The sequence below is a fragment of the Scomber scombrus genome, chromosome 23 (assembly GCF_963691925.1).
Source record: "Scomber scombrus chromosome 23, fScoSco1.1, whole genome shotgun sequence".
NCBI classification, from domain to species: domain Eukaryota; kingdom Metazoa; phylum Chordata; class Actinopteri; order Scombriformes; family Scombridae; genus Scomber; species Scomber scombrus.
Window position 1 is genome coordinate 19830887 of NC_084992.1, and position 25103 is coordinate 19855989.

General features: G+C 40.5%; 1 protein-coding gene across 1 annotated transcript in view; it reads left to right on the forward strand.

Annotated features, from left to right (window-relative positions):
• The window catches only part of nrxn2b (neurexin 2b), a 590949-nt gene that overhangs the window by 349336 nt on the left and 216510 nt on the right, over positions 1 to 25103 (forward strand). The window contains 3 exon segments of the mRNA XM_062444511.1: positions 6242 to 6259; positions 9161 to 9168; positions 16850 to 16855. Of these exon segments, the coding sequence (XP_062300495.1) occupies positions 6242 to 6259; positions 9161 to 9168; positions 16850 to 16855 (32 nt within the window).

The following is a 25103-nucleotide window of genomic DNA, read 5'->3' on the forward strand; positions in this document are numbered from 1 at the left end:
GTCATTTATATACTTTTCAAAGCACTAAATGGCTCCTGAGGTGAGGGTAACTGGGTGGTAGTTATTCAGGCAGGCAGGGAAGCAATCATTGGCTCAGGGGCAATAGTGGACCACAGACTGGGCCAGAGAGAGGTTGAAGATTGAAGTGAACACTGGAGCCATGATGTTAGTGCAGGGCTTGAGAACCCACCTGGAAATGCCATTAATCTATGGGACTTATATCAATGTAATGTGGCCATATATCTCAATAGGAATATAAATGATGATTGTGTTAATTTGTTCCATTATGTGCCTGTTACTTAACAGATGGAACCACATTGTTATCTGACCTGTTTGTCTGAGCTATAATAATAACAACAATAATACATTGTATTCACGCAGCACTTTTCAAGACAGTAATAGTCAATCTGCCCTTGCAGGTTATGCTTACACTTTACTCTTACTCAACATATCCTGTTTTTACTGCTGAACAGTAAGAATGCCTCATTGGTACCTCCTCACTTCATGCCTTTTGTTAGATTTCACCCGTATTGTGGTATTTTGGCACAGTGGCATTTTGTGATTAATAGAAAAAAATATAATAATAGAATATAATGCAATCAATTTATAAAGCAATGAAACAGCCAAAAAAGGTTTTTGGAGGTCTTTAATGAATTGATTATACCCCTAAATTGCTGGAAGGTTATTTACTGTGAATACAGGTCTCTCTCTCCTCTGGCTCACTATTCAAGTAGGTAAATGACTGACCTGTTGAGATAGATATTGTAATCAAACCCTTTTGAAACTCAGAGATTATGAAGGTTCAATGCATTATAACAAAAACAGATTTAGTCTGTGATACACAGGGAGAGACGCTCAATGATATCATCTAGTTGGATGTTAATGGTCTGTTTTATGTTGTTTTTTTTTCAGCATTGATTCAGGCTGTGTTACATGATCCATTTACTAGCATCTTTCTGGTTTTTGTTCATCACAAAATAATCACAGAGGCATTTTATTTGCAGACACGGCGCCTGTTTAGATAACAAAAAAACTTGAATAAAGCAGCTAATTGGCATGCAGGTGGAACCCTACTGGCCATGATATTCATCTTCTGTGTGAAGTTTGGTGGCTGCCCTCTCATATTCCGCTTCAGTCAGACAAATAATGAACCCGTAGAAACGGCAGGAAAGATGGACCAGCGCCGAGGCTAAAGTTGCGTATGGGGAAAGGTCAGCAAGAGGAACAAGCAAAGCTGTCACTCTGCACAAATGTCAGAAGCACAGTTCACCAGGTGTTATTAGGTAAAAGGTGAGCCAATTAATCCTGATTAGACAGCTGAGTGTTAAGGGGTAGACAGCCGGGGTTGAAGCTCGACTCTGTCTTTTAAATGAAGACTTGAAGGAAGAAGGATTACAAGAAGCAAAGTCCACTTTGTGTGTGTGTGTGTGTGTGTGTGTGTGTGTGTGTGTGTGTGTGTGTGTGTGTGTGTGTGTGTGTGTGTGTGTGTGTGTGTGTGTGTGTGTGTGTGTGTGTGTCTGTGTGTGTGTCTGTGTGTGTGATCATCTGCAGTTTTCATCACAAACAAAACCTACACACAAATGACCTGGAACTGCTCATGTATTCCTTTGTGTACATACAGTACAATCCCTTCTACTTATTTTAACTGATCATTATCATTAACTCAGTTAAACAGTTATGTACATGCCACTTGATTTTTATTCACTTGTATGCTTCCGACACAATTTCCCATTTGTCTACACCTGCCTTTACTGCTTCACTTCTCTTTGAATATTTTTTCCACAAGTGCCATGGTTGTGATTAGTGCCCAATTTCACTTTGCATCACTTTGACCGTCCCTTTACTTTTCTGTTGGTGATTTACAGACATATGAAATAAAACGTGTTGTGCCAGATGAATAAAATGAATTGATGGATTGTCCCCACCCTCAGCTGGCATTAACTCAACATCCTTCAGAGCTCTGTAAATGTGAGCGTCACTACACCACTGGCCTGATAAGTGTTAACAGTGCCAGTGCCTGTTATGACCTATATTATATACAATTTATGTTCTGTATCATTATATTTATTGTTTATGTTCTGCACGTCATCCCTTTATATTCTCAGTCTCTCCTTTGCTGGTATCCATCCTCTATCATCAGCACGCTCCTGTCTGCTGCACTTTGTGGTGCGCCGTTTCATGATGATTTCAAAGGTGCAGTTTAATCTGTTCCAAAGCATGAATTATGACAACACAAACACATAGGGAGGAACTGAATACAAAGAGGCATCACTACAAACCTACCCTCACTTCCAGGAATGGAGTGGAGCTATCCTGGTGAAACAAACCTGATCCCTACATCCCTCCCAAATGTGGGAAAGTAACTCCCCAATCATCCCTTGCTCTGTGCGACACCAGCAGGGACGGGGATCAGGCTTTTCATATCATATTTTTTTTTTGTCAATAGTGGATTCATATGTGAGATGGGTAATGTGATATAAGTTTACACTGTAAAAGCCCCTCAATCAATGCCAGCGCTCTTCCTGTCATCGGAGAGTGACAGTGTTATTAAGCACTGCCTTCCACTCCAATCCAAGAGTGATTACAGCTGAAGATAGAGGATGAGCACAAGAGCTTTTTCAGCCCTCTCCTTCCCCCAGCCTCCGTCATCTCTCTCTGTCCAGCATCGTTAACACGAGACTGATGTAGCAAATTAAATGAACACTGTGTTTTAAAAATGCAATGAAAGTGCTGTGGACTGGAGAGAAAAAAAAAGATATTATAACATCACCAAAAGAAATAGTTATGAGCGGGAGAAGAAAAGACAGTCAAGAAGAACAATATCTCACATCAAGTAAATGATGTGTTGCCTAATCTAACATAACTGGGCTGGCTATTAATTGGTGACACTTGGATGAAGCCTTTTTTTTCCGCATGAGGAATGAGCAGTACTGAAAGTGATGGCAGTATTACATTTTGTTATCCCTTTTTTTAAAGTATATTTTACAGATGTGTGTGTGTGTGATATAATCTGCTATATCTCATCTAATGAATTGTCTTTGAGATCACACTCTGCCTCTATGTATCTCCTCTGTTTCAATCTACCCTCCCTGTGCTCTGCTTTGTAGTGCTTGCATGTTTCTTACTCTCACACTTGTGGCCCCTGTGATAGAGTTAAATCACTTTAATGCCCTATGTGCGCTCCATGAACTCTCGTAACACAGCAGTGCAGCTCAGCATGCCCTGGGCGGAGCGCGGTTTAGAGGGATGAATCTTTTTCCAGATCACTCATTAACCGATGGGTCTTATAACAGGAAAGTGTATAAAGAGCGATGTCAAGAAAACAGAAGCACAACTTGATCTGATAAGAGCATCTGCAGAAGCAAGGCAGCATCTGTTAGGCCTTGGGCTTGTCTTCAAATTGAATCTGTGTCAATCCACTAGCATTGCAGATATGTGCTGCAACTGATGTTAATTTGCAGTTTTCTAACTGTTGCTTCAAACCTGGCTTTGATTGATTTATTTGTGACAACTGAAAACACTTGGATTATTAAAGCACTATGAATATTTTGCTCTGAATTAAAATGTTCCTAATCATCTCATGATGTTAAGCTGGTGAGAACTGATGGTTAACTTATCTGGCAGGGGAATTAGTAGGTCTTGCAGGACGAGAGGGCTCCATCTACAGTTTGTGCCTGTTAGAGATAATTTGATACCTGATAGATTCAGCCATGGTGACTGTGACTATTCAGCGACAGTATTTAAGTCTCCATCCTCCTCACACTGCCCTGCTGTCTCTCTCAGTCTTTCGTCCTTTTGGCCTCATGCCTAGTTGATCGCGGTCTCACCCCCCAACCTCCCTCATTCTGCCTATCTACTTCCCCATCCCTGCCTCTCTCCATCCCTCAACTCTCTCCTGAGGGAGTCGGGAAGCTAATGGCTTTGTGCTGAGTCTTCGACATTAATCAGGCCCCCATTAGCTGAGCCCATATAAAACTTCGGACTAATGGATACACAGTGAATGAGAGGACCGGTGAGGACACACGTGTACAGATGGAGAGACAAGACAGGGTGGAGAGAGGGAAAGTAGGTCAGGGACAAAGTGAGGTCACAGCTTTATGGTTAATTTATACTTTCAACAGTGGATGTGTCTATTACGCCTCTCGAGAATCCGTCTGGCACCAGTACATACTGCAACATCTGCAGCCAGGAGTTTCAGTGCTTTTTTGGATTTATAGGATTTTAAGTGAACATATCTCCCCGTAACGGTTCATTACAAACAGCTCTTGATGGATAATAGAAAGAGAGAGAGAGAGAGATATTACCTGAGCACAGAAAGTTGCAGAAGGCATAATTATGCAAGTGATTTGTCTTTGTTCTGAGCCTGTAAGCATCTTTTTACATTTAATGTATTTTTCTTTTTCTCCCTTTTTTTCTGTATTGGTCTCTTTAAAACTTGGGGAGAATATGTGTTTAAAGCTTTTGGGCCTAGAAAATAATCACTTAGGTATCAATATTTTTTTAAATGAATTGTACCATTAAAGTATATTTTGTCTTAAGTAATGTCTTATATTTTCAGCTAATGACTTAATAATAAAATAATAAAGCAATTCAATGTTACCATATCACATTAACTGTGTACTAAAGATAAGCCAGCTATGTAGCTATTTCAGCTTTCCTTTAAAGATAAAACATAAATCACAACTTAATTAGCTGGAACCCCTGTTTGCTGCTGTGTAAATAAGGAATATGCAAAAACTCATGCTGAAATCGCCACCTCAGTTGAAATTAACTTGAGCAACTAAGCCACCTTCGCCCCCGCTGCCTTGCAGGTAATAAGTTCAGTAACAGTAGCCTGCCCTTGTGTTTCCCAAGCATTAATGGAGTCCACGTGGGTGCTTTGATTAGCTTTGGTGCTCTGTGCTACTGTCTATGTCTCTGTGCTTATGCCAACTGTACGGCCAAGCTTGCCAAACCCCGACACTGACACAGACACACATGCGCACAAACATTCACTCATTATGAGCTGGAGGAATCCGCTGAGTTGGGAGAATCCAGACAGCAATTATCCAAGCCAGAGAGTCAGCAAGCAGCACTACACCAGAGGAAAGCCTGTTAGACAGAGACAACACCTTGTTGTCAGAGTCGGATAGTCCTCATCAGAGCCTAAGCCGCTCCGTGACTGACTATCCTGTCTTTGGTCGCAATGAAAGAAGAGAGGGAAAACACTGACAGCGCCGATTTAATAGGTTGCAAAACGAGAGTATTGGAGCGTGGGTGGAAAAGAAGGAGATAGGAGAAGGAGGTATCCAAAAGCACCACGATGTGATGTATCACTCTGCCAATAGTAATGGCAAGTTGGGAACTGGAATCACGGTGCACGGCTACATCTTTAAAAGTGTCTGAGAGCCCTTTTCTTCTTCAATTGAATGAAAATAAATTAGCATTGCTTCGTTTTATCAACCCACATGCCATTTTCCATGAAGTCGTGACATGTGTTGTCTTATGAGAGCAGATGGGGGAAAATACCCTTTTGCACATCCTTGAGTCGTCTGTTGGTCTGTGATGCTAATAGCTGATACGTGATCTTCTATATTTTCAAATGCAGCTTTTTTCTTAGTATTCCAATCATTTAAATTTTGTGTGTGTCTCGTCTTGGGATTGAAACTCATCAAAGTGAACATGCACAGTGGCAAAGATCAACAGTAACTTGACTTTTCCAAGCCAAGGGGAGTGGGGTCATATTTGTATGTACTTCTAACCCGTCACTTCCCATCGCTGAAGGGTTTTCCCTACAGTGGCAGTGATTTCCACTTCTTGCATGACAGAGGCTGTGCCAAAGTTTGAAATATATATGAGAGGGTGCAGGATGGCGCGCCATTTCAGGACCTCCCATTATGACTCTGAATCAGAGCATTCTCCTCAGAGCTGAATAATTCATGCAGAGAAAGTATCTGCTTAGTCAGATTCATTTTTTTCCCTCTTGATGTAGGAAAAGGATAGAAAGCAGTCAGCAATCGTCCCTGAAGTAGCTAAGGTATAAAGTTGCCACTGAGATCAAGTTCCAGGCTGGGGACTTATAAAGAGAAAATAAAAACTTTGATCTTTGCAAATGGGAGATAGATCTTGAAAGAGAGAAAGATAGTCCCTGAATAAAAATCTGTTTTCCAGGAAACCTTGTTAGAATTCTGGAAGATTATTTTGATCCCCCTCACAAACGGCACTATTTGAATTGCAATGAGAGGAGAAAGGAGCAGGTGAGGATGGAGGATGAGTTGTTGTGGGAAGGGCTGTTCCGGACCCTCCTTTATTCATTCCAGACGCTTTCAGTGTCCCATTACTCACGCAGCAGCCTGAGAGCTCTAAGTCATTGAAACCCTGTTAAAGCCCTGTGTCAGCAACACAGATAGACTGAGAGGGTGGAAAGCAGAGAGAGAGAGAAAGAGAGAGAATGGAGGAGAGGGCAATAGACAAAACAGAGGTGAGACAAAACACTCATCCTACTCTCAGTCCCATTTTTCCTGAGTATGTCTGCCGCTGGTTGCTATCCAAACCTCCATTAGCTTCCATGAATAATGAAAAGGAGCAATGAGTGTGTTAGCATTGAGCTATTTCCGCCCCCCTTCCCCTTCACTGCTGGGACCTAGACCCCTGTGAGCAACTGGATGGGTATATAGGCAGACAAGGTTGAGAAATTAGTAAAGATGGGCGAGGAATGCCTGATGATACCCAGACTGAGCTAAAGGAGGAAATTAGTCACCCTATCCATCTTGCTGCTGGATGGGTGTGCGTCAGGGGAATCACCATTAATGGACTTCTTATCTGTTTAAGATGCCTGAGTTGAAAACTTTGTTTTGATTGGTTGAGAAAGTTAGAGACTGTGTTTGGTTTCACTACACGTGACACTGAATTGACTGGAGAGTTTTCAGTAGTGAGAGTTTTTATTATTAACATGTGTTTATTTTCAGTGAATAGTCAGTTAGGTTGGCTGTTGTGATGTAGGTGGATAAAATATTTAATATTTATCATTCTTTTGTGGTTACACCATTTGACATTTTCAGGAGCATTCAGTCTTACTTTTGTTTTTTTGTTTTTTAAATGGTGCAAATGTCATTTCAAATGACATAAAACCAACAAAAATACAAAATGTACATTTTGACAAACCTGATGCTGCTTTTAAAACTAAAATTAAAATGAATTTTTTTAAAGATATTTTTGAATTGCTCATCTTGCCAACCCTTATTTGTCACTGACCCATATATGAATACATATTACACCAATAAAGCAGTCATAAAACTCTAAAACTGCAAAACACATCCACAATTTAAAGAGGCTGACTAGACGACTCACTCACTCACATGTATATTTTAAGAAGTATTTTGAATACCCTGTTTTAACCTTCTTAACATTTTGATGTAAATGTAGCAAAAGATACTGGTTCATGAAATATCTAGTGTGCAGACGGGCTTTCTCTCTGGAGTAATCATTTGTTGCTGGTTATGAAAATGTTTTTTTTCTGTCTCTATTTGCACCAATAAGCTTACCAAGTAGTTAACTGAAATAAATGTGGACAAACAGAACTTACACCCTCTCAGTTAGAAGAAACTTGGTCGGTTGTCTATGTTCCAGCTTGAATTTCCTATTTACACTGCAGCTATAAAATATATATTTCTGTTAGCCTCCAACATTTTCTCACCCTCAGCTCTGTGATCCACATCCCTCAGCTGTTAGTGCACACACAGCCTGCCAAGACCATCACTATATTTCCTTTTTGTAGCAAGAGCACTCGAAACAGCTCAAATCAGACCACAACAGCTGCACTCAGACCTATGCTTGGAGAAAAAAAAAAGTCAGGCTAGAAAGAAAGGGAAGGCATTTTTAATAATACAAAAAAAGCTGAATGAAAGAAAGCAAAATGTAATAGTGGCTGCAAATGTAAAGACTGTCAGTGATGCAATGAAAGAGATGTATGAAATAGACCAAAAAGAGAAGCAGAGTTGGAGTTTAAAGCTGTGAAGACAGACATGAGAGCACAATGTATTTATCACATCTCCTCACTCTATTTAGCTCCCTCCTCTTTAACGACAGCAGTAGGAGACGTGAGGATGAAGCAACAGAGGCAACGTGAATTTGTCAAAAACATAACACCTTTGCTCTATCACATCACTTTGCAATGGTGTCAATTCCTTATGACTTGTGGCACAGCTGCATCACCTATCACACAGCTTGTGATGGATTGTTCTGCATCTCCAAGTTATTTTTACAAACACGTAGTTTTCATTCACTTCCTACTACATAAAGTGACAAATGTGAAAATAGAAAGTGAAATAGCATGCTTAGAATTCAACAGTTTGATGTGTATTGTTACAGATCCACACATGCACAGAGACATATAGGCATTCCTACTATTATTTGAACAAGCATGATTAGAGCACGATCAATATGGATTTTTGGAGGCCGATATTAGGGAGTAAAAAAAAAAAATGTAATCGATATATCAGCCGATAATATTACATACACACTTTTTTTTTGTCTCAAATGTGGTTACCAAATACTTGTGTCAATAATATGCAATGGAGACGTGAGATCTTCTTCACAGATAATTTAATATGTATGCATTAAATTTGAATTAGGAAAACAGATTAAATGTACATAAAATGTAGCCTATAAATCGTAAAAATATATATATACCGGCACATATCAGACGGCATAAACACCAATATATATATGATAGAACAATATTGGCCAATAATTTTGGTTGACCAATAGGTTGGTCGGGTATATATGGCTGTATATAGCATTAATAGATGCTACCCTTTTTTTAAATACAGAGGAACAGCTAAAACCTTAAACCACTGCTTGTGTCTATGTACTTTGTGGTTATTCATTTATTTAATTTGAAGATGGGATTTTTCAATTTCAATTTTTCAAGATTTATTTTTGGGCTTTGAATTGTGGAATTAAATTCATACCTAAGCACAATCTACCACTACCAACCATAAGAATTGTGTTCAGATTGTTATGGTCACGACTACATCTGCATCCATGCAACTCCTATTCATCTAAATAGCTCCCGTGACCTCGACTGTGGCTCTGCCATTAGTCCCCATAATGTATCAGTGTAACCTCAGCTGTGGCCTTGCTGCTCTTCCTGTTGCTCTGCGGTCATGGTGACGCTGAGGTTACATGGTTAGATGTCAAGAAGCACACTCAATTGCCCCTCTCTCATGTTTAACGGGTGCAGGGCTGAACACGTGTGATTTCATGCTCGGCCATGCGTGTTCTTTCCTCAGTCCATCCTCCCTTCTTTCCCTACTCTTCATTCTTCTCTCCCCCACTTATTCACTTGGTCATGGTGAAGGGCAGGTGAGGGATTTTGACAGTCTTTGTTTTTTTCCGCTACTCCTTCCTCTGATTTTTGCTCCCCTGCCTTCCCACTCACACTGCATTGCATTGGATCTCTCACTTTACCTCACCTTTCTCTCTCCTTCTCTCCCTCTCTATCTATCTATCTATCTATCTATCTATCTATCTATCTATCTATCTATCTATCTATCTATCTATCTATCTATCTATCTATCTATCTATCTATCTATCTATCTATCTATCTATCTATCTATCTATCTATCTATCTATCTATCTATATCTCTCTCTATATATATCTCTCTCTATCTCTTTATATCTCTCTCTCTCTCTCTCTCTCTCTCTCTCTCTCTCTCTCTCTCTCTCTCTCTCATGAATCCAATGTCTTGGATTTGTTTGCTTCCACAGGCGACACGCTGTGGGAAGCTGTTTAATGTTGGATATGTTTGCATCATATCCAAGCTAGTATTTAATGTTTCACTTTTTAGGCTTCTGATGCTGACAGTGTGACGGAGACAATCTGGCACACGCCCACGCATGCACATATATGTCTGAATTAAGACTCCTCCAGATACTTTTTTTTTCTTTTTCAATCTCACCTCCCTTGTTGGAAGAAAAATCAGTGGAGAAGCAACAGTGATGACTATCTGGCTTAGATTTGTGTGTCAGCAAACATTTGTAGATAAATGTAAGAAATGTACAAATTCAGACAAAAATGTATACTGGAGTTACTGACAAAATAGCAAATATATATCTACAAAGGTTGTTTGTTTTCTGTACCTTACCTACACACGGAAACTAAATCATTTGGTTTTATTTTGGCAACTTAAGGCAGGTTGTTACAGTTGGGGAAGTATCATGGTTTAGGTTAAATACCTGAAATGTCAAAGCTTGAAGAATTACTTGAACAAGACTGAATATCCTGGCTTTTTAATATTTTACCAAAGTCATAATATTTTATCCAGCTTCAGCAAATACATCACTTGGGATACAAAAGAACCTCGGGCTGTTGTTTAGAATTCTTCTGCTTCGTACACCCAGTCAGCACAAGTGATGTTTCCTCTATGACCTCCGTGCAGGTTTTTTGAGCAGATTTTTTTTTCTTTTTTAACTGAGCTGAAATGAATGTTTTTTTTCCCCCTAATCTTTTCAGCATGTCTAGCTTTAATTGTGTACAATATGCTTGCTGCAAGAGGACAACTATTATTTACTCCAACCCTCTATTTTTTTTATCTCTCCCTGTCCTTCTGTCTGTCTTTGTCCATCTGTCCTCGTGTCTCTTTCTCTCTGTCCACCAGTCCTCTGCTTCGTAGTGTGGGCTATCCAAAGAGAGAGAGTCGCGCTAGAAAGAACCCCCTCTGTTTGATTGCAGAGGGGTCAGTGATGATTGCCGAAGGTTTTTACTTCCTCAGAGAAATCGTCAGAAGAAAAGCACAGTGTGCCTCTTGTCTCCACATGTGTGTAGGTTGGCGTTCTGTGAAATGTGTGTGTGCGCCCGTGTAGCTAGATGCATGTGTGCAGCTCCTGAAAGAAATGGACAGCTGTGTTGGGGTCTGCTCTGAACTCTCTCCTCATGCCTTATTATTTGCCGGGATGTTGTGCCTGAGCGCTGCGGCTTGGTTATTACCACCTACAATCTTTTACTTGCACGCTTTTTTTTTTTTTTTTTCAAAAGGGTGACCCAGACAGTCAGAGGTGGCAAAGCAATGAGGTAGGGAGGGTGACCTCTGGCAAATAAGTAGCTCTCTTCTGTACCTTTGAATCTAATGTGAGCTGTTACTTGCAGAGCTGATGTGAAAATCAGCACTGGTCATAAAGGAGTATTCAAACACTAAGAGAGACGGGTTGATTCTTTAACTGCAAGATGGGCAATCAAATAAGATGGTGGTTGGGGGGGGGGGGGGGGGGGGGGGGTGTTGTTAGTGCTGCCATTGAGTCCCACAAGTCAAAGGGTGGAGCTCAATAGATGTACTGTTCTCATGAAGTCAAATGATGAATGGCAGTTTGAACAACTCACAAACACACTCATTTCTTAAAGGCATTCGCGTGTGTGTGTGTGTCCAGCCTTGTAATGAAGTGCAGTTCTCATCTTCATATGTTAATGACATGCCCTTTCCTCAACCTCTGTCACCCTGACCATGACCCTCATCTCCAAATTCAAGCGAACTGACCCATTTAAAGCCACCACCGTTCAGAACAGCCCATCTTAAAAAATTCTCCAGGCTGCCTTCTTCAACCCACCGGTCTAATTTACAGCGATGATGATCAGGCAAATTTAAAGCAGCCACTATCGAGGGAGCTGGCCAGGGCAAGGAAGAAGTTTGACGGAGGGGAAAGACAAAGAGGGAGAGAGAAGTGATTAAAGGTGTAATGGGTAGGTGAAGGAACCGGTGGAGAGGTGGGCTCTTGGCTTCCCCAGGACAGCGAGAGGTGGTGAAATATGAAGCCCAAAAAGCAAAGCGACAGAGAAAAATGTCTCTCCTTTTTTTTTTCTCCCCCTCACTTATCAATGCAAATCAGTCCCTGTGTCGTCAAAACCTCCTCAGGTGCGAACCACACCTCCTGAACACTACTAAAGAGGCCCAGCAGGCGGGGGGGCAAAGAGAAAACAAAGTGATTACTTCTAGCTGGCCATGTTTAATCAGTCTCCCACTATGCTTTAGATAACCTCTGACCCAGGCTTGATAGGAAATTAAAACAATTTCTCTGCTGATGGAGAATTCAAGGAGTAGTTTCCTGAAGGACACCCATGTCTTTAATTACATTGTAGGCAATTCTCCATTATGAGGTCAACACAGATGGCCTTCCCATGGAAAAACCAGGAAGTGAATCATTAGTATTCATCGTGTTATTGGTTCCTCTGCTGCCCTGTGACCTTAGTAACCTTCCCAAGGACCCAATGTCCCCATTCAAGCCTAACCATGTATTTAAGGGCACACAGAGTGGAATAGGTGGTCATAACATGAATGAGTCTCATAAAATGTGACTTTGCGCAACTCTTTAACACATAGCTCCTTAGAATAGTCCATTAACCTTCTGCAATACAGCAATGGTGCTTAATTTTCACCTCAACAAAGGAGGAATGTTTGCCACAGAATAAAATGCTAAACAGAAGTGAAGGACAGCTATGAATGTGAGATACAGACCACAAAAAGATGCGTTCACGGTCATTACAGTGCAAGGATATATTCTGTTTCTTGGAGCACCTTCTTTTGTGTTTACAGCACTTGTTTCTCACACTGTGGATAAACACTGCTTAGCACTGACAGCATCTTTGCGCACTTTGCTCTGGTTTGCATTCAGTCATCGCAGGCACTTCCTTGAGTCCGATGTCTAGACGGTGATTTCATGAATAAATACAATAGATATCACCTCCATTTGGCCCTCCTGATTGATCTGTAAACCCTGTGTTGGTATGATGAATACAATGGAAAGAAGTGCTGTGGTGCATATATCTGACTTGACTGGAAAACTGTGTGTGTGTGTGTGTGTGTGTGTGTGTGTGTGTGTGTGTGTGTGTGTGTGTGTGTGTGTGTGTGTGTGTGTGTGTGTGTGTGTGTGTGTGTGTGTGTGTGTGTGTGTGTGTGTGTGTGGCGAGTCCTCACTGCCTGTCAGCATTATGCAGAGCACACACATTTACACACTCGTGTTACAATGCGCTGATGCATTCAGACAGGGATACTTCTAAAGGCATGAGCAAATATTATGAACACACACAAACTGTTTACACACACTTGCACACAATCATGAATGGAGTCAGTAATAGACGTAGGTCAGACCAACAGAGAAAGAGCCATTGATTTCACACAACCAACAGACTAACTATCTCTTGACTCATTGTATCACATCCTAGCGTCTGCTCCCATATTGATTTGGCTGGGTTTGGTGCATGAAAAACCTTCCCTAACAACATCATTTCACTTTGATTATACTTAAGTACCTTTCCATGGCTTGCAAAGTCAACATAAATATGAGCAATGTAATGGTGCTCTCCCACACAGAGAGGCAATGTTCTGGGTTGCATGAGCGAGCTGGGAAAGGTCTTCCTCTGCCAGTGGTGCAGAAGATGGAGAAGAGCAAGACGGGGGTGGTGGTGGTGGACAAGCAGTTTCAGCTCTGGGGTCCACAGGGCCTAATATTCTCTCTTCTCACTCAAATGTCGACTTGTGTAACCTTGTGGATTATATGTGTGTGTATGTAGGTTGTTCAGGACAGTGTGGAGCATCGCTCGAGAGGAAATCTGCTATGTGTCAATATCACTTTGTACAATGTATTTTTTACATTTGTTTCAGTGTAAACACATTAGTAGCTGGGTTGCTTTACATTTTTGAATCAACCGGACTAGCACTATGTAGTTTACCCAATTTGTTCATTTGACTGAACTTCAAAAAAATAACTGATAGCAAATCCTGTGAAAAGGTAAAAAACTGTTCTGCCCTAATCTATCCCACCATTTCTGATTGTGCCACTAAGCCCCAAACACATTGTTCCTACTGAAGACATCAGTTTCAAAGCACAAATACCAATATTTTTTTTTGAAGCTTCAGTAATTTCCTTAAAGTTTTCTTCTTAAAAAAACAAAAACAGATCGAACTCAAACCAGAGTAAACAGTATGTTTGTCGGGAACTGTTCACATTTTAAACCCATCTGTTCAGTTAGTCTGCATGGGTTTAATTTCCCGTTTGATTGTGTGTGATTATTTTTTCACAAATAAAGCATTTTCCATGTCGGATCCCTCACGGGCCACATTGCCTATTAATTGCAGCTCGTGTTTACCGCTAGCAGCCACAGCGCTGATAAATAAGAAATGCTGTATATGGTTCAAATTCCCTACACACAATGGGTTTGGGAATACAGATGAAAAGGATAGCTATCATCACAGTTTGTGTTGTTTAATTCCGAGGAAATTCCAAATGACCCATCTGAGACATTTGAATCCAAACAAAATGAATATTTGAAAATAACCTAATATGCTATCAATATATACAAGTACTTAGTCATATCACATTAGAAAATTCGGGTTGACCTGACTTGACACTGACAAACTTATTATACTGAGTTCATGATGAAAGATCAGTTGATTTAATTTAGTTCATCATTCGATTTGACAGTGCCACAATACAGTTCCACATACTTCACTACAGTGACTACATTTTGGTAAAATATATCAGTACTTTGCTCATTCACCCTCCCTCACTCAGAGAAGCATTTACCCTTCTTGTGCTTTAATGGACTTGGTGAGTGTGTGTGTGTGTGTGTGTGTGTGTGTGTGTGTGTGCGTGTGCGTGTGTGTGTGTGTGTGTGTGTGAGAGTGAGAAACTATCTAATTGATATCACAGACAAACACTCCACAATTACTGATTTGAAATGTGGCTGTCTGGAACAAAATCACTCTGTCATTAGTGTGTCACAATGGCCACTTGATAGCTAAATGCATTTTGAGAGGGAAAATTAAAGGAATAGACGGATAATGAAATGAAGAGGACACTTTAAAGCAAGGCAATTTAATTTGCATAGTACATTTCAACAACAAGGCAATACAAATTGCTTTTTATAAGACATAAAAAAATATAAAAGAAACATAAGACGATATGTAAATACATTTCAATACTATTAAACATGTTAAGAGTTGAATAGGATAAAATGACATCATTCCATCCCATTGTAATTCATTATTTGCATATATTAGAAACTCACATGATTCAATTTACAGATTACAGGATTTTGTTCCTTTATCCGTGTGTTTGGATATTGTTACGGATCAGTCTACCTCACACAGTTTGGAAAATCCTCAGTTTCAATTTGCTCACCCCCCCCCCACCACCAAATCTTCTTCACTCTATAGATTACCTGCTGTGATATATCACGCGGAGAATGATGGGTAGAGGGAACATCATCTACAAGCACTGAGAGATGATAGTGGCAAGGTGAGGAAATGGAGCGGAAAATTCAGAATAGTGTCGTACGATGATGATGCCCATTTCCTGTAAAACAAGATGGAGTGCGTGGCAGCCTTCGAATAAGGGAACACAGAGGTGGCATCGTCTTTAGACTGATGGGGGAGTTGCGCTAATGGTCACATATCTAGTGAGAAAAGAACAGAGGTAGATAGAAAAACAGCATGGATACAATATATTACAATAGAGAAAGGGGAGATCTTTCTTTTATATCACTTTCTTTACATGAAGGAGCAAATTGACCCAACAATTACATCACTGTATTACGCAACAAACAGTAAGTCAGCATTTTCAAGTCACATATGTAGTGTTATATTTAAATCTTCAAAGCCTTTAGCTTTATATGTAAAATAGCTCAACTGGGCAATGAAGCAAGATAGGCTAATGTGTTGAAATGCTGATGCTCTATCAGTTGCTCATCTTAGCCGGCTGTCTGGGTTGCTTTCGGTCGATGGGAGAAAAAAATGTCCCTGTTCTTGTAGTCGTCATGGCTGTAGGGGGATTAAAAGGGGCTGCAGTTCTATGCACCAACAGTTTTACATGATCATTTAAAGATCCCATATAAAATCTGCAGTAAGTAGTTCAGATAAAAGTGAACTGGGGGAAAAAAAGGCAAATGTGCTCATGATCCTTAAAAGTTGATAAGTCTCTATGCCAATGATTTGGTAGCAGAAGAAATCATGTGACTAAACCAGAATTACATCCTTATTTGTAAGACATACTATTCAGTATCTAGATAAGTGCATCCATTAGGTCTTTGTCTGCAAATCTGTTCTTTTCTGCAAAGTAAAATCTATTCTGAGAAACAGATGTCAAAAGTAGAGCCACAGTTGTGTGATTTTACCGCTGCTTGTCCACCACACTGGATTTCAGTCACTCTCTGATCACGTATTCAACACAGGTAACCGGTTAGGCCTAGAGTCATTTCCAGATTATAGCGCCCAATACTGAAATCAAATTAGACTAAATGAAAATGAGCCTCTTATAGGTCTAATTATGGAGAATGGAATGACTGCTCTTTGCTGCAGGGTGCCAGAAAGTCATGTGGCAAGAGGAAGGGTTTTCTATTCTAAAATCACAGATTCTATCAGGAAGCAGTCCAATCATAAGGGACACTTGAGGGCACAAAAGTGAAGGGCCACTCAAAAATGTTTTGGGACGCTTATATGCGTTAACTGTTCCTTGAAATCCCTCTAGGCTTTTGTCTCCAGGCTGCTAAAAATGAATTTCTTAATATTACCCTGCAGATGGAAGACATCATATGACCACTGGCTGTCCTTTCCCACACCATCCTCTCCAGTAACCTTTGGACATCACTGCAGGCCCCAGCTAGAACATCAGAAGATGTAGTCGTAATGAGAGCACTTTGTGTGTGAGGATGAGTGTGTGCGTGAAATGCCTGGCATGTTCCAAAATGTTTTAATCAGTGCCAATAGCTCGACTGAAGCCCCGCAGCTCTGATGGGCCAGTGGCTGGTTGTCTGGTAAAGGAGCAAACACATAACAACGTACATACACAGACACTGATGCATGCCATCTGGCTTTTGCAGGCCCCCGTGGATGAGCCAGGGCCGTGGCCCTTGGAATGACGTGTGGGTAGTCACTGGAGAGGGGGGGGGGGGGGGGGGCAAAGATTGGAGGAAGTGAGCAAAAGATGGAGCAATAAAGAGAAGGAGGGTTTTTGAGTTTGTGTGTGTGAGATTGTGAGACGGATAGGCCTCCACCTGCCCACTACTTATTGCTAATTGGCCGTCAGGCTATTATACTGTGCCAACACAATAGCAGGGTGCCAGCACACAATCTGACTGCCATATTTTCCATCTCTCTGTCTCCCCCTCTCTGTTTACTTTCATGTATTTTGCTGTCATCTCTTATCCTGTCACTGCTTTTAAGGCCACAATCTATGGAGACCACATGTAATGGAAGGGTAATGTGATCTGAAAGGCCAAACCTAGAGGAAAAAAATATATATTTATAGTATAGCAGACAGTGTGTGCTTTCCATATTCTCAAGAGTGACCGTCCCATGAGGCTACAGTGAATCTAAATACCCAAACCATGGGCTTGAGAAATGCACATAACACAAGCAGTATATTGCTTTTGCTACGGCGCTTTTGCAACCATTGACCTTGCAAAGGTTTAAGTGAAGTTTCCCATGGTGGCTTTGCTTGCTTTACATGCAATTGATGTCTGAGTGTGTAGAATGTACTGTAGGTTTAAGAACACGTATCTACAGTCAGCTGCTGACTCTTCCATCTAGGAAATATATTTCTGAGGTCATGTTTGAACTGTAATTGAAATGGCGGTAAACCCAACTGCAGGTGTCCTCCAAGAGTTTGCTGCTTCGGTGTGTGCAAAGGTTTAGTTGATCCTCTATCTGTGTTTGTGTGTCCAATCTGTGTGTGCGTGTGTGTATGCCCCAAGATCTTCAGTTATATGTTTGGCTGTCAGGTTAATGTCTAGAAGGATATAATTCATTTGGTGGCACAAAATAAGAGGGGGGAATGGGAGTGGCTTTGTTGCTGTTAAAGATTAATGCGTAGTGTTGTGATTTTTCATTTTTACTATCAAGTTTATTAGTAGTAATAAACACGATGATGCAATTTGAGGACATGCCAACATAATTAACGCACAGCTTGAATCCAGGACAAATAACATGAGCCTTAATACACTTTATCTAGTCTTATTTAGTTTTCAAATGGCTATTGTCTTCTATGTTTGAGTTGACAGGTCTGAATTTGTAATGGAAAGGCCAGTGGTAACCTAACCAGCCGTTTTTCTTTCTGTATAGCCCTGATTTGAAATAAAAGTGCAAATTGAAGCAAAAGCAGTAGTGCATCATAAGCAGGACTTGTTTTATCTGGAGCAGGTGGTAATGTAATATATAGCAGATCATGGACAAACAATAGAGGGTCTATTACAGCTGAGTAAAAGTGGCTTTGATCAGAAATGAGTATGGGCACTTAAGTGACAAATACTGACAGGTGGGTTGGGGGTAATTAATAGCCCTTCATAGAAGAGCAAGGAGAGAAGTAGCTTATATTAAGTTTGCATTGGCTAAGACAAAGATAATCATCTGCCAATCAAAATTGTGTGTCTTTAACAAACCTTCTTTATTTTTTTAACTAAAGAAGAGAGACAGAGGAGAAAATTTCCCCCCGGGGAGTCGAAGCATCAGTAAAAAAGAGGAGGAAGAATATGATTATGTAGCTAGGCATTGCAAATTGAATTATTTAAATATACGCACTGTAATCGTGGCCAAGAGAGTGAAAGTAAAATGACAAGCCAACGAATGAACCAGAATGAGGAAGATGGGACAGTGTGTGTGTGTGTGGTGAAATTAAAAAAACAACACAAAAAAAATTGTTGCGACCATGCATACACTAAAGCTCTCTGTTCCATAGAGATCAATAGGTTATTATAGTAACGCTGTTGAAAATGCAAGGTTAGTTTACCCTCTGAGGTAGAGAGAGGTGACACATCAATGAACTCTGGCAATCAAATCACGTCTCATATGCTGGAAAAGCAGACTCCATGTTTTGACCACAACAGCCAAGAGGAAAAAACGAATGCACACACACACACACTCACACAATGAGAAAACATTAAGAAAAACTGTAATGGCATAGCCTGGCTGTCAGTCTTGTACACATTTATATAACCTATAGTCGGAGCTCCCTCACAAGCCAATCCCAGAGAGCCAGATCTATTTCCTCCCCTGATTAAATTTCAACTCATTCATTTTGTGTGCCATTAATCCTATGTGCTTTTTTTGTATTACTGTTCCCTCTGTACTTCCAATCATCCTAGATTAGTGATCCTCCATTACATGTTCCCTTTCTAATTTCCATAAGCATTCATCCTCTCGTGTTACATGCTAGCAGTGGCTCCTATCTCTCAGCTAACAAAAGGACATCCCTGCCCATTTCCTATTATTAGTAGAGAAGCCTAATGACTTTATCAGACCCTGTCACAGAGTGATTCCTGTAAACCCCTGCAGTGCATGAGGGGGGACGAGACACGGGGCATAGCTGAATAACGAGTGTAAGGGTCTTTAATTAAATGTTTCATCTTGGCATTTGATAAGCCCAGCAGGGCATCATGGCTGCCAGCTATAGACCCTGATGGTTAGAGGGGACTGAAATCTAATTCCCCCCGTCTATCGTTGCTTCCACAAACAGGAAAATCAGAGCTTTCCTCACCGAATCATACAGTAAACAACCCAAATGATGTTATAATACAAATGAAATCAGCAAGACTATCAGTATATTCACATCCCATTCATCACAGGTCAATAATGTGTGATTTTTTAAATGCAATAATGAAGTGAAAGTTACACCTACTAAGCAAATATGTATGTAAATGATATAATTCAAAGCAAAGGTCACTCTGCTCTCATTTATCTGCATCGTCAGTGGTGGATGGGCTAGAGTTTGCCGATCTAGTTCACTCACTAAACTTCATGTCCTCGTTGTGGATGGGTTCTTCCCAGCAGTCGTGTATTCTAGTGATGTCAGCACTTTAGCACAGATTTCAGGCAAATCACTCTTGGATTCACCAGACAACATCTGACATCCGAGAGTAAAGATTAATGCCTTCACCTAACCCAATCTTCAAATATGGATTGCACCTAGAAAGTGCTCAGACAGCCCTCTTCCTCAATCTAAATTATTGAGTGCATACATGTGATGTGTTTACTTGGGCCTGTGTCCATATGAATAAGTAATGCCATGTCACGCACAGAGCATGTTGAGAGATATGACGGCTGGAGATTTCCACTCAGCAAAATAAGGAGAGAGGTTTGGTTAGGAGAATGTCAGGATTTGTGATTATATCTGAGGACTAGACATATTCACACAAACACAAAAATGATAAAACCCTCTTCACTTGGTGTTCTATCTGTCTAGAGTTATTCTTTTTCTCCAGAGTGCCAGGATTTCAAAAAGACAATTTTCTGGATGCATCTTAACCATTTGCCATACAAATCTTATTGAACTTACTACAAATATAACTTTTATATTGCAATTTGATTTGTGGTCTTTGAATGTATTATCTTAAACAAACAAAAGGCTCTGCAACAGGCAAGCAAGCCTTATTTACAGTAAATACCTACATTTAATGAAAGGTATATTGGACTAAAAATGTATTATTTTATTATGTTGAATTTGACTAGTCACAAATAAATGTGTCCATCTTCTAACAGAAGGACTGTCCGTATGTTTGTCCTCTGCATATCTCTTGAACCATTCATCCAATTGACTCCACACTTAACAGGTATATGGCTTGAGAGCCAGTGGAGTGCAGCTTCACCCTCTTGTACAAATATTGTCATTTCTGGCTCCAAAAATCAAAGATGGTGACCGTGAAATCACCTACCTGGAGGCATCAAAATGGCAATCCACAAACTGATAAATGGCATCACGCTGACTATCTCCATATTTTTTTTCAGTTTGTGCTTGGGAGCTAGTAACTGTTATGCATCTGCAGTTGTGACCTTGTGTTGTAAAAGTAAAACATTTGCACATTGTCACTGGACCTTGCTTTATTTTCCGTTTATTTTCAATTTAGCTAAAGGCTACATGGATTATTTTTTTTTCCATGTGGACTTGAAGGTAAAATAATCAGTACCTTACTAATGAAATGCAAACACACCATCATTATCATTTCCATCTCACGGCCGGTGTTTGTGTAGTAAGCCGTTGACTGATAGCGTATGTTCAATGAGCAGCATAAACGTGTAAAAGCATAACCACTGTGCATTAGCAGTGTGAGTGTACGCTATTTGTGTACTCTTCATATAGTTGCTCTTTTCCTTGCTGCTGGCTCGAGATGACTTAATTTAACCACTGATACAAACACTTGAGGTTATTAGGTCTCCGGGAGAAGACAACAGCTTCATGACTAATTACGATGTTGGCGATGTTTCATTGTGTGTTCACCCTTTGCTTGTGTTTATGTTGTGCATATGGATGAGAAAGAGGGAAAGCATGCATAAGAATTACTGGAAAGAAAAAACAATAACTACATATTTTCCTTTCAGTAGACATTCAGTCAAAATATTGAATATGTTTACCCTTTATTTTACTTTGTTGTTATTTAATTATAATTGTAGTGACTCTCCCTTAATTAAAACCTCTATCATTCCTTAGTCGTTAACATATGCATTACAGCACTTTTTTCCCATCCTGATTGGCAGCAGCAGTCAATACCATGATGGAAATGTTCACATATACATTTGCATATTGATAACCTGAACATGTTAACACTTCAACCTTGTGCTGCTGCAAGTCAACAGATAAGCTCTGGAACTTGATGTCTCCATAAGCCTCATCCCTAATGAGCCCTTGTGTAGCCACTCAATAGGAGACCTGCACTTTAGTAGTTAATGTCCTCTATTGAGCTGAAGTAGGAGGGAGCATGAGAGAATGGAAGGTATGTAGAGGTATGGAAATGTCAGACAATATTGGACATCTGTCTTTTTGTGTCACTACTTTTCCTCTCCATTGTTCTCTCTTTTTTCCCTTTTAAAGTAAAGGCATTGTAAAATCTGATATCATTTTGAGATCAACGTTTTTGTCAATAGTCAATTTCAAAAGAAAAAAACAAACTCAGTCAACTGCAACCAGTGGATGGCACCCCACTTGTTCTGTTTTTTACATTATATCGTCTGCATGACAGAGCATTGGCTGTGAAGATTGATCGGTTAACTGCAGGGATTTGTTATAAAGAAAAAACGGTGGGGTTGCCGCATATTTCCAGCCCCTGACCTTTAATAGTAGGTGTGGAAAATCCAGTTGGGGGTTTGTTGCAAGTGAAGGGAGGCTGGCCTTTGTAAGGGCCAGACGTGGGTGACTGAATCCAAGATCTTTGCTGTCAAACAGCATCAGCAATTTAGCACACTGGGCCCCACAGATTACTTTGTGACTTTGATATAAAAACAGCACAAAGGGTGCATTGTAGAACAGTAGCAGGCATACTAAAAACACCAGCTTTTTGTCAGGTCAGAAGGACAAACAGTGGAGGGTGAGAATTTCAGGAAAGCAAAGACAGAAAACATTGTATCAAATTAACCTGTCCATTAATTGAGAGCAAGACCATGCAACAAAGTAATCAGACACAATGCTTTCAAAGGCTGAGGGCACAGGACAAAGCAGTTATCCTTTGTGTTTTGCATTGCTTAATGTATTCAGCTGATGTATTGCCCTGTTGCGGACAGCGGCAGCGGTGGCTTCTGTGTGCAGAGCGTGTAACGAAGGCTGACACATCGAGGAGGCAGCAGTCACCCTGTCCATTAACTCTGAAATCCTGATTCCAGTCAGCTATACTGCAGCAGAGGCTCTACACTTTTGCTTCACTTCTAGTTGGGGCACACATAGGTTTGCAACACATACACTGTGTGTTTCAATGTAGAGACAAATTCACCCAAAACATACCCTAAAAGGATATTTTCTGCTTCTGTTTTTGAAAAGTTGTACTTTGCCAGTGATAAGTGAAACTGTATACAGAGAACTGGGAGGAAATATTTTCCGCTGAGGGGAAATCAGTGGAAAGTGTTTATTTCAAGGGTTTCTCTATTAGATAAGAGATGACACAAGAAGGAGCAAACATCAGAAAGGGGGGGATTATGACCAAACTGCCTCCCAGAGGGTGAGAATGATAAAGACTAGAGCTTTAAAGAAAAAAAAAAAAAAGTCTAAGCTGGGAGTTGGTGTTGGGGGAAAGGATTAAAATGACAGGTATGAATATCAAGAGGAGATTTGGACATTCTGGCAAAAGGACACTCTGTGCCAAGAAGCTGTGCAAACTGATATCTGTGCAGACAAGAAATCTACAAATACTGTTTGGCATTACATTATTCTGCTGGATAAATAAATATCTGTATTGTTTCAATACAACTTGTACTTGTCATATAGTGTGTCTTCACTGATGTTCTGGATTGGTAGTATTTTAAGTATCTATTGAAGTGCACTTTTGTACATGTGCTGAAATATCAGCAGCAGCACTTTTATTGCCCAACATGCCTGGTGGCTTCTCTGTTTATTGTGTGTTTTTGTTAAATTCTTAATAAAATTCAACAAAACATACAAAACAAAGATATACCATGACTTCATGAAATATAATAGAAGATAAAAAAAACACATAATTAGCATTTTTTCAATAAGCATACATAAAATGGGCCCAAAACATAAGAATGCATCATGGGATGTTAGTCAGTAAAATCTAACATGTTTGTAGTGAGTGTGTTATAGAAAGTACTGTGAAAACATTTGGAGCATATACAGAGATAAAAGTGACTCCTCTGGCATTTCATTCTGTTCTAGTAATAATGATTCCACTGAACTCTATCTGGAGGTTGCTGACAGTAGGGAGCCATTTGGGGAATATAAGGAATGTGTGAGAAACCGAATAGCACTGAAGGCTTCGAGCCCCTCTTTCTGGACGGTGACATGAATGGTAAACCTTCTCTTCCTGTCCTCCATGTCTGCTAACCTGAACTCCATTGCCTGAAGAGCTTTGTCATGACTATCCAATGCAGTAGAGTTATTCTCAACAATTCTTTTCAGTGTATTTACATCAGAATCTGCCATCAGACTTTCATCTTGTCCAGCTGATCTTGTGACTCTGCTTTTCGTTTATTGGACTTGAACATCTGTATCAATAACTGTGTTTGCAAACCATGCGGGATGCTATCAGACATAGACGAAACTGCAGCTGAAGCCATGTATCTCTTATGTGCAGGATAAAGCAAAGTGAATTCTCGCCCCAATCTGTTCCCTGCAGATTTCTCATTGTTGTTGTGTGTTAATCTCAGTGATAACAGCGAGGACTCATCGCTCCCTATCTGGAGTTTAAATCGATAGGCACTTCCATTTATCGAACATAGACACCAACAGAGCATCAAAAACAGCTTATGTCTTAAATAAGATGTTGTTCAGTGCTCACACACGCACACACACGCACACTGTTGGTCGGTCGGTCGGTCTTTTCTGGTGATCTCTCATATCTCACTGTCTTTCACACACTCACATTAACTGCTGTTCCTCTTCATGTAGGCTTTGGATAAATTAGATGTGATTCAGCAGACATTTTAAACACTGGGGCGTCTCATACCCTAGAGCTCTGCAATCTGGCTCCCCAGAAAGATGATGACTCTTTCTTTCTCTTTCTCATGCACTCTCCCTCCCTCTCAACTTCTCTCTCTCTCTTTGCACCATGCACTGTCTCCCTGGCTCCCCAGAGCTATTGTTGGGTCTTCATTGCGTATAGAAATTGTATTTAAAAATCCTTAAATCCTTGTCAAAATTTCTCCCTGTGTGCAGGAGATTACTGTGAACCAGTATTATTCTGGAATGGCTTTAGCAGGCACTCTCCCTCCCCACCAACCTTTGAGCATGTACTCTGATTATTACCTTCACAATGGCACACAGAAAGGAATTGCTTTCAGGTCCCGGTAAACCTGTAAATCACCTTCTGAAGTTGTTGCAAGGCAAAGAATAAGCACTTAAAAAATGAATGTTTCACTGCTAGTCCTAATTAGAATAAAAAGGCATCGCTGCTCAGAGTTTTATCACAGAATGAGTGGCACAGACACCTCTGTCTGTTAGAAAGGACCTGAAACATCTCTTTTCAATATTGTTTTGGCTCAGTGAGAGTAATCCGCTCTGGGGCCAATTGTCCGTGGCCTCAGGTTAGAGCCCCCCTCATAGACATCATGCATGAGGGAGAATGAGGTGGAGATGAAGCCCATCTGGCCCAGACAGCTGGGTCCACAGCTGGAGGGACAGACAGTGACAGCTGACTCACC